The 9,262-nt window shown below is 42.0% G+C and overlaps 1 protein-coding gene and 1 non-coding gene across 2 annotated transcripts in view; both read left to right on the forward strand.

The window, feature by feature from the left end:
• Positions 1–9,262, forward strand: part of ARFGAP3 (ADP ribosylation factor GTPase activating protein 3) — a 45,132-nt gene that overhangs the window by 17,447 nt on the left and 18,423 nt on the right. Inside the window, exons 7-9 of the mRNA XM_006917349.3 lie at positions 3,611–3,670; positions 4,908–4,954; positions 5,508–5,650. Coding sequence (XP_006917411.1) covers positions 3,611–3,670; positions 4,908–4,954; positions 5,508–5,650 — 250 coding nt within the window. The remainder of the gene's footprint in view (positions 1–3,610; positions 3,671–4,907; positions 4,955–5,507; positions 5,651–9,262) is intronic.
• LOC112484250 lies at positions 3,301–3,419 on the forward strand. The gene has a single exon (XR_003047967.1). It is a non-coding gene; the product is annotated as a 5S ribosomal RNA (ribosomal RNA).

Raw genomic sequence — 9,262 nt, forward strand, 5'->3', positions numbered from 1 at the left:
TTATAAAGTGCAAACTAGATTACTGAACATGGAATATAATTTCGTATTTGTAAAAAAAATACACACACACACACACACACACACAAATACATACATAGAAAACATTCTGGAATGTACACACCAAATTGTTGACCAGAGAATGAAATTACTGAGGAGTTTTACTCTCAACTTGATAGTTTCGAAGTGACTGAACTTTTATAATGAGTGTCTGTTTTATGATCAGGAAACTAGATTTCAGTTCAAAAAACTATTCTATAAATAGTTGATGTCTAATGATTCGCATTTGATGACTTTATAATCGGATTATATGTATTGTAAATATATATTAAGATCAATGGCTTATATATTAAAAATGACTTATATAAATGACATGGATCAAGATGTCAACTTTTTCGCTTTTAAAATTGAGTGTTTTCGTTAGCCAGAATGTTAGTGTAAATTAAAAACATTGGACAACTAAGCAGTGAACTCCTGAAGCGTGGTACCCAAAGTACTGGTTGTCTAAGTTGCGCCTAGAGCTACTTTGAGGGACTTAGCGTAAGTCCTAGAAAGGTCCGAGCAGTCACCAGCCTTACGATGAGAAACTTCCGGTGAGCGGTTTGGTGGAGGGTTCGAGAATAAATGGTATTTCTCAAGAGTCAGGGAGACAGGGTCACTCAGCTCTCTGTGAGAGAGGAGTCGGGGAGCGTGCTATCAAGAAAAGAGGTCACTTCACTTGGGTTGAATTACAGGTGTATGGGTGGGCGTGTCCGAGACCCCAGCAGGCACCAGATTGCAGGATACCCGTTTTTCGTTTTGCTGGTCTAGGAGCGGACCTGTCAGTGAATTGAGATGGGAACATTTTGCATCCTGGGGAGTGATGAATGGAGTTGGGACAAATGTCTAGCATTTTGGAAAAGATAGTAAAGCAGAATTTCTTCTTTACTCTTTACACCAAACTAAATTCAGGTGGATCAAAGATGTAAATATAAAACTTGAAAATATGAGGGTACTAGGAGCATGGGGGAAGGTTTTCTGTTGTCCTTGAATGGGGAAGCCCTTCTATGCATATTCAAACCTGATAAGGAAGAGCTTAGTAAGTCTGACTGCTAGAAATGCAGCATTTCTGGCCTGAAGAAGTTCCTTGAAGACAAATGATAAACATTTGCAATTCGTATATATGGACAAAAAACTTGGCTCCTTAATATGCAAAGAACTCTGACCTGGCTGGTTTTGTGTGATTTGCAACCTCTGTTTTTTTTCTCATTTTATTTTTTACACACATGACCCTAAAGGCCTGCAAAGAAGACATTTACACGTCTCCAGGTGGTGGTTAACTTGTAGATTTCCTAGACTTCCACTGCAGTGCAGCCACCACAGTGGCCCTTCACTTCCTTCCTGTGTTCGCTTTCTGTTCCATGTGGAGTGAGACTCTTACCCTGGGTGTCATGTGGCTACCTCTTCATTGGAGTCCCAGCTCCAAGTCCCCTCCTCAGAGAGGGTGTGTCCAGCCCCCCAGCCTCCCCAGCCACAGCCACATGTATGTATATTGTCTTCCTCGGCAGCCAGAATACCTCAGCTCTGGGAACCATCCTGTCCCTTCATTCGCATGCCCATTGTGTATCCCTTCCACTGGGCTGTGAGCTCCTCAGGGAGATATTCATTTTTAAGATAAGGAATCTTCCTGCAGCGTTGATCGGTTTGTCATTATCCATAAGGAGAGAAGAGAAAAAAATAGTCCCAACACTCTCCTGACTGACACAGAGAAAAGGCGGTTTGACTATTAATAAGCTTTCCAGCTTATTAGCAGGAAAGGCCTTTTGAGATGGAAGGCTACCTGCCACGCGGATCCACGTGCCCTCTCAAGTCCAAATGTCTCAGTTGGTTTTACAAAAAGAAAACTAGCGCAACTAAATGCACAACAACATTCTATTCTCACAAGTCTTCCGTAACCTACATTTTCAGCCGAAGAGTTCCTCCTAAAAGGTTTCATTGTTGAGAGTTGCGTCTCCTTTTGCTCCTGGATTCTCCTCTCTCTTCTCCGTCTAGCATTTTTCTTAAGCAACTTTTTGTTAGGGAGACTCGTTGTCTCAAGACTTAACCCAGAATTTCATTTGTCAGCACTGAGTGACAAAGCGCAATCCCGAGTAAACCCGAGGATTACACAGTGAAAAGGAGAGAACAAAAGAATTTTCACAGAATCTGAGGCCTGAAATACTCTGCTTGTATGTTCTTATTCACCACTGTTTCTCCATTGCCTGGAGCAGTTTCTGGCCCATAGTAGGTGATCGATAAATGCGTAGTCAGTTCTCTTTCCACATCGTTCTCACTCATCCTGCTTTGCCTGTTAAATGCCTTACCTAAAGTTTACCTTTTAAATATTTATAAAAATAAAACAGTTGAATTTTCTCTGTTGGGTCTGCCATTTTTAAATAACAGCTTTATTAACATGTAATTCACACACCATAAAATTCACCCTTTTAAAGGATGAAATTCAGTGGTGTTTAGTATATTCACAAGGTGTGCCACCATCACCACTGTCTAATTTTAGAACATTTTCAGCATTTCTAGAAGAAACCCCATACCTCTTTATACTCATCCCCCTTCTCCCCTGTCCAACCCCTGCAGCAACCACGGGTCTGCTTTCTGCCTCCGTGGATTTGCCTGTTCTGGACATTTCACACTCATGGACTCGTACAATATGTGGTCTTTTGTGACTGACTTCTTGTGCTTAGCATAATTTTTTAAAGGTTCACCCATGTCGTAGCCTGTGTCAGTATTTCTTTCTTTCTTTTTTTTTTTTAACGGCCAAATAACATTCCATTGCACAGATGTACTACATTTTATCTATTTATTAAGTAATAAATAAAATTAAAACAACAAAATATTTTAAAATAAAGACTAATAGAGTTCTTAACCGGGATTGTTTTATAGGCAAACTAGAAAACAGGGCAGATTTCCAGGCAACTGAAAATTTAGGTTGTATCATTGATAGACTTGGCATTAGAGTCGCCCGGTGTTAACACATCTTGGGTATGCAGTCCGCATACGTGCTCGGTATCTCAGAGCAGTTTACCTTAAAACACCAGATTGGAAGGTAGAATCCAGAATGATATTAATTAGAGAGAACACTAACTTTTTGATTCTATAAAGCAACTGTATAAAAAATACACTTCTATTTTAATGGACTTTTAAATCAAAATTCTTGTAATAATGAAATAGAATATGGAGCTTAAAAGAAGGATAATCATTGACAAAATCGGATAAGATTATGTAGTACTGAGTAAGTTGAATGCATTGCGTATTCAGAAGGATGTTTGAGTCTATGGCCATGCCACCCTGAACAAGCCCGATCCCATCTGATCTCAGAAGCTAAGCAGGGTCGGGCCTGGTTAGTACTTGGTTGGGAGACCACCTAGGAAGACCAGGTGTTGTAGGCGTAAAATAAATAAATAAAAGATTAAAAAATAAGGGATCATAAGCTGACAAGGTCCTTGCAATCTGTGAGGCCAACCAAGGGTTGCCTTGCCTAAAAATAAATAAATAAATAGATAAATAAATAAATAATGAAAAACAAAAGGGTGTTTGATGAGTCTGTTTCAGCATTAAGATCAGTATTTTTAACTTTCAGGACGACTGGAACAAGGACCCAGTGTGGAAGGTCTCCATGTCCCAGCTAAGGCTGCTTTAGGTAATATGCGTAAGACTCTTTATTCTGATTTAATGAGTGAGATTCTTTAAGGAAAAAAAAAATGAGATTTTATTAAGCAAACATGCTGTTCTGTTTTAGCCAGCTTAATGTCTATGAAACGCAGCAGCCTGTAACAAGATGCTGTTGATGCTTTTGATTTGCAAATTTATGTGGGGCTGGTTTCTGTTCCCAGCATAAGCAGAGGTCAGAGCAGCCACACCATTCTTATCTGTGCAAGAACTCTTAGCATTTTCTTCTGATTTTATAATCTTTAATTTTTCATTATCAGGAAGTATTATCTGAGATTGGTGCAGATTATACTGCATTAATTGGAAAGCAGCTGCTTTGGTGAAAAAGAACTAAACTGTTAGAGATGTTCCAGATAATATTTTATCCTGTATTAATAGACTTATAGGAGGTTGAGAGTAGATTATGTGACTAGTACAACACAAAGCTAAAAAGTGGTAGAAAGGAAAATTTCCAGGATCTCTTTTTCATACTTGAAATGGAATTTCAAGTATAATAAGAGGATGTTATCCTGTTATTATAGCTAAAGATTTTAATCTTTCATTTGTGGTTTTATGCTATCTTTTAAAGCACATTCTCTTTGGAAGAAAAAAATTAAGATTTTATTCTTACTGGGTCTCTTAAACGTAATTCTAAAAACAACAGGATATATTATCTATGATTAAAATTTACCCAGAAAACAGTTTTTTAGAAACTTTCTCTAAAAGTATCAAATATTTGTGTGCAATTTAGAAAGTATAGCTACTAACACAATTTGTTATTTGTTAATATGATAAAACCTCTGTGTGAGTCAAGGGGAAAACGCAAGTCTCTTGCTGCTTGTCCTGTTAGCATCCTGCCTGGCTAACTTTATACTTTAAGATAATGTGGACGTGTCTGAGGAGCAGAGGCTGATGGGAGGGTGTGCTCTGAGAAAGCGGTGGACGGGGTCAGCTCACGCTCTTTATTCCTCCCCAGCGTGGTGTCTAGAAACACGCTTCCTCTGAGTGTGGTAACTACTTGGGAGTTACCACCTGAGGACTCCATTTTGATGCTTCTCTGTCCTCCTTAAATGCACTCATTCACTTGTCTTCTGGATGACAAACTAATGTGGAAAATGTCTCTTAAATATTAATATGTAGTATCTGAGAATTTTTTGAAAGATACAGTAAAAGTAGAAAAAGCGTGCATTTCTGTTGGTCTGACTTTCTACTTTGTATTTTTTTAACAGAAGTTTCCTCTATCATAAAAAAGAAACCGAATCAAGCTAAAAGAGGAGTGAGTATGATGTGTGAAAGATGCAGGCGTCAGCTCTGAAACAGCTTGTGTACTTAAAGCCGCCTTTGTCACTTCACTCGTATTATTTGAGCCATAGTATAATGAAGGTGGCTTTGATAGAGGCTATGTTTTGCTCAGTGAGGTGAACGTTATTCTTAGAGAGATCTTCTAGAATGAGTGTTTAACGTTTCTTCTGTCAACAACAAAATTCTTTAAAACATCAGCGGAGGCTCCCTGAGACTTTGTATCCTGTTTGCGCTTCTGTGAGCAACGCTGTCTTGTGAGGCTGGAGGGTCATCTGTCCAGCGTTCAGATCCCGCGAGGCACCAGCATTTGAATCCTGACGCTGTCACTTACTGGCTGTGTGATCTTGGTCCAGTCTCTTAACTTGACCTGTAAATTGGGGAGGAGAATAATGTCCACTTCCTAGAGCCGTGAGAACTAAGTAAGGGAACCAGTGTGAGGCGCTGTCACAGTGCCCGCCGTAAATGCCAGCTGTTGTTGCAAAGCCATCACACGGTTTGGGTGGAATATAATCCTATGTATCTTCTAGCTTGGGGCCAAAAAAGGAAGTTTGGGAGCCCAGAAACTGACGAATACGAGCTTTAATGAAATCGAAAAACAAGCCCAAGCAGCAGATAAAATGAAAGAACAGGAAGACCTTCGGGCCAAGGAGGCCTCTAAGGGAGAATCGATGTAAGTTTAATTTGGTTATAATAATACGTTTTTCGTAATAAAACTATTAATTAGACAACTCCCAGATTTACTTTCCTAATGCCATTTATTTTTATGTGTGAGGAGGATAATGCGAAATTTAGTTTTATGAAAACTGACATCGCACTGACGTGCGGATCGGAAGGGAGGCGACTAGTGGTGGGGGGAGCAGCAGCAGTTTCGGGGGGAAGCCGCGAGGGCGGGCTTGGGGCGGCATCCACGAGAGGGGAAGACCGATGTGCCAGGAGGCATGTACGCATGGAGGATGCTCGCATCGTCAGTCATTAGGGAAACGCACACTGAGACCCCGCCTCACTCACTCACATGGCCATGATCAAGGAGACAGACAATAACAAGTGTCGGCGAGAATGTAGAGGAACTGGGGCCCTCACACGCTGCTGGTGGCAATGTAAAGAGTTAAACGTAAAGTTACCATATGACCCAGCAATTCCACTCCTAAGAGAAATTAAGACGTGTGTCCGCATATTCACACAAAAGCTTGCGTTCCTAGCAGCATTAATCCCCATAGCCAAAAAGTAGAAACAACTCAAACGTCGGCCAGCTGATGAAAGGATGAGCAGAAGGTGGTCTGTGCGTACAATGGGGTTCCATTCAGCCATAAAAAGGAATACAGAACTGATACGCCCTGCACCGTGGATGAACCTTGAGCAGTCTGTGCTAAGAAAGAAGCCAGTCACAGAGACCACAAGTCGTATGGTTCCATGTACAGGAAATGCCTGTAACAGGCAAATCCGTGGGGACAGGAAGCGGGCCAGTGGTTGCAGGGACTGGGGGATAGGGGCTAGGGGAGGATGGGGAGTGACTGCTGATGGGCGTGGGGTTCTTGTTTGGGGCGACGAAAATGTTCTGGAATAAGATAGTGATGATGTTGGCATAACCTTGTGAATATACTAAACACTGCCAAGTTATATATTTTAAAATGGTGGATTTTATGGTATGTGAATTGTATCTCAATAATGAGAACTCGGCTAAATTCTGAGTATATGATGGAAGGCTGTGGGTATGGTGGTCTCCAGGGGTTTTGAGCCTGGATCTTCGGGGGGTCCCAGAGTCAGGCTTGGCTCAGAGGAGGGGGAGGAGTTTTCAGAGACTGAAGAAGAGGGAATTGAGACCTCGGTCCTGTGGGGACCTGCACGGACCAGTGGAGTTGGAATGACCACACGGAGCCCCGTGAGTCAGCGTTGGTTTCACAGTATCCGAAGGGAGAGCCGTGGGCAAGGCGGTGTGTTTGGAAAAGCGGGTTTGGCGGTGCCCTCTGGCCGTCTGCAAAGTGCAGGCGAGCGGGTGTAAAAAGCACAGGAGGCTGGATGCGACACGGGAGAGGCCGCTGGGGTTCCTAGCTCGTGCGTTTGCTTTATTTACGTGGTGTTCTCTCTTATTCTCATGCGTATTTCATCAGTTTTAGCTCGAGTTACTACGGACTGCATGATGAAAATATTAATACTTATTTTGTGAGGTGGTTTTGAGGATTAACTCAGTTAATATGGCGTCAGTATGGTCATACTGACAATTCACTAAGTGGAATTTGCATGCTAAGCCCAGATAATTTAGTTGATAGTTCTCATTGTTATTTCACTCATAGGCCCTAGGGGGCAGCACCAAACTGTATTTAGGTGTGAAATGATTTACATAACATTGGTTCTGAGTTGTCTCGCTTTAATTTCTCTGACTAAGTGAGTTTTCTGACTCTGGGAAAGGGGAGAGGTTACGTCTGAGTGTGTAGGCAGCTTCCTTTGGTGTTTGAGAGTGAGCTGTGTCCGGATTCCTCACTCCTGGGCTTTTCCCAGAGAGTGTGTAGAATCCCATGCCTGATGGGAACGGAAGACATGGAATACAGAAGCAACAGCTCCCTGCCTGCAGCTCGGGTGCGTGGAGACTGGTCATTGCTACTAGACGCTGTACCAGCCTTTATTCGTAGCTTTCACTAGGACGGCTCGATGCACCATGAGAACAAAGACGCAGGTCCTGGGGGATTTCTGGATGCGATTTGGGACCCCAGTTCGACAGCTTAGGCGGCCTCGTTCAGAACAGCCGCACGCCCGAGCCTTAACCACTGTCCTGCCTCCCGGACCCTCTGCAGCTCGGTTCCAGCAGCGCTGGGCCAGCTGTGAGCAAGCGCACGTTTCAGCCTTCAGATGTGCGAATGTTGTTTTTCTGCAAGTGAATTTTTGTAATGGCTGTAAACAAAGTCATTTCAGCGTAGTAAACGGCCAGGAACAATGTTTTTTTCCTTGTATCATCAGACTGTGAAACTAAGCTGTCGGTGCAGTAGCCTAATCCACAGCTTCTGGCAGTTTCCCGCCCGTCCTCGGGGGCGTCCTTGCCCAGGTAGTAGGATGAGTGCAGAGAGGCGGAGCTGCCATCCCCGGGCTGCGCCGTGCCGTGCGTGGTCGGAGTGTCTCGCAGGCCAAAGCTTGAGCTGTGCTGGGAAGGGCTCCAGCAGTTCTGAGAAACGCGGAGTCCTGACTTCCTGATTCCATTAGCGCTTCCAGAGCTGGATTACAGTAAGCCTGGATGCTTAAGGGCGTGCTTGCAACGGGGGACAGACGGGGGACAGACCCAGGCCCACGCTCCCGGGCCCATGTCGGATGTCCGAGGGAGGAAAGCTTTCCTGGTTCATATCTTTCTAGTAGAACGTTTTCCTTCCCATCCATTCATCTTCTCCAGAAGAATCTGTTGCTACAGTTATATCTATTCATGTTTAAACAGCTCTTTTGTTTTCCTCCAAAAACTAGGCCAGAAAGAGTATTCTTTTTTTTATGAGTAATAAAATGAGTATATTGCTGTTACCCGTTCTGTAGGAATAATAGCAAAGAAAGCAAACTGCCAGATTAAAACAAAACAAAGAAATCCTGCTTGACTCATTAAGGAAGGAAGCTGTAAAAGCAAGATTACTTTTTCTTAGTAAGGAGGTCCATTGTCATTCCCTGTTACCGTACAGAAATGCATTTCTATTATTACGGGATTTGTACAGTACTTTGCTTGCATCCTCGTGACATTTCACACAATTTTATAAAATGGACGATAGCTTAGAAATCCCTACGAGGTATATACAACACTTGTCAGGACCTGAGGTTTTGTTGACATCTTGCATATGATATTGTGCTCTTGTTATCGCTGACATGGGCACAGTTCGCTTTATGAAAAATTAAGTAGCACATTTCAGAAATCTGAGAGTAAGGGGCAGCGTTTCATGCGTCTTTTTATCCCTTTTGGTGCGTTACTGGTAACAGGTATTTGATAGATAAATGCTCTGTATCTGACTGGTAGTGCAGAAAAATATATTGGCAGAAGAACAATTATTCCATTTTAAATGCTTTCAGAAGTCTAATTACATAAAGAGAACTTATGGAAAATTTTCTTGTAAGCCGAAAGATACTTTTGCAATTAAGTAACCCCTTCTTAATTCATCTGTTTGTAAAGTCCAATTTATATATATAAGCAAACCAATGAAACTAACCTTGTATTTTTTATATGGAATGTGGAAGTATAATAAAATATTAATCCAAGTAAGAAATTCAGCTTTTTACTATCCTATGTAATAATTTTTATATACATAATGTTATTACATAA

Source organism: Pteropus alecto, unplaced genomic scaffold, assembly GCF_000325575.1.
Source record: "Pteropus alecto unplaced genomic scaffold, ASM32557v1 scaffold157, whole genome shotgun sequence".
Lineage (NCBI taxonomy): Eukaryota > Metazoa > Chordata > Mammalia > Chiroptera > Pteropodidae > Pteropus > Pteropus alecto.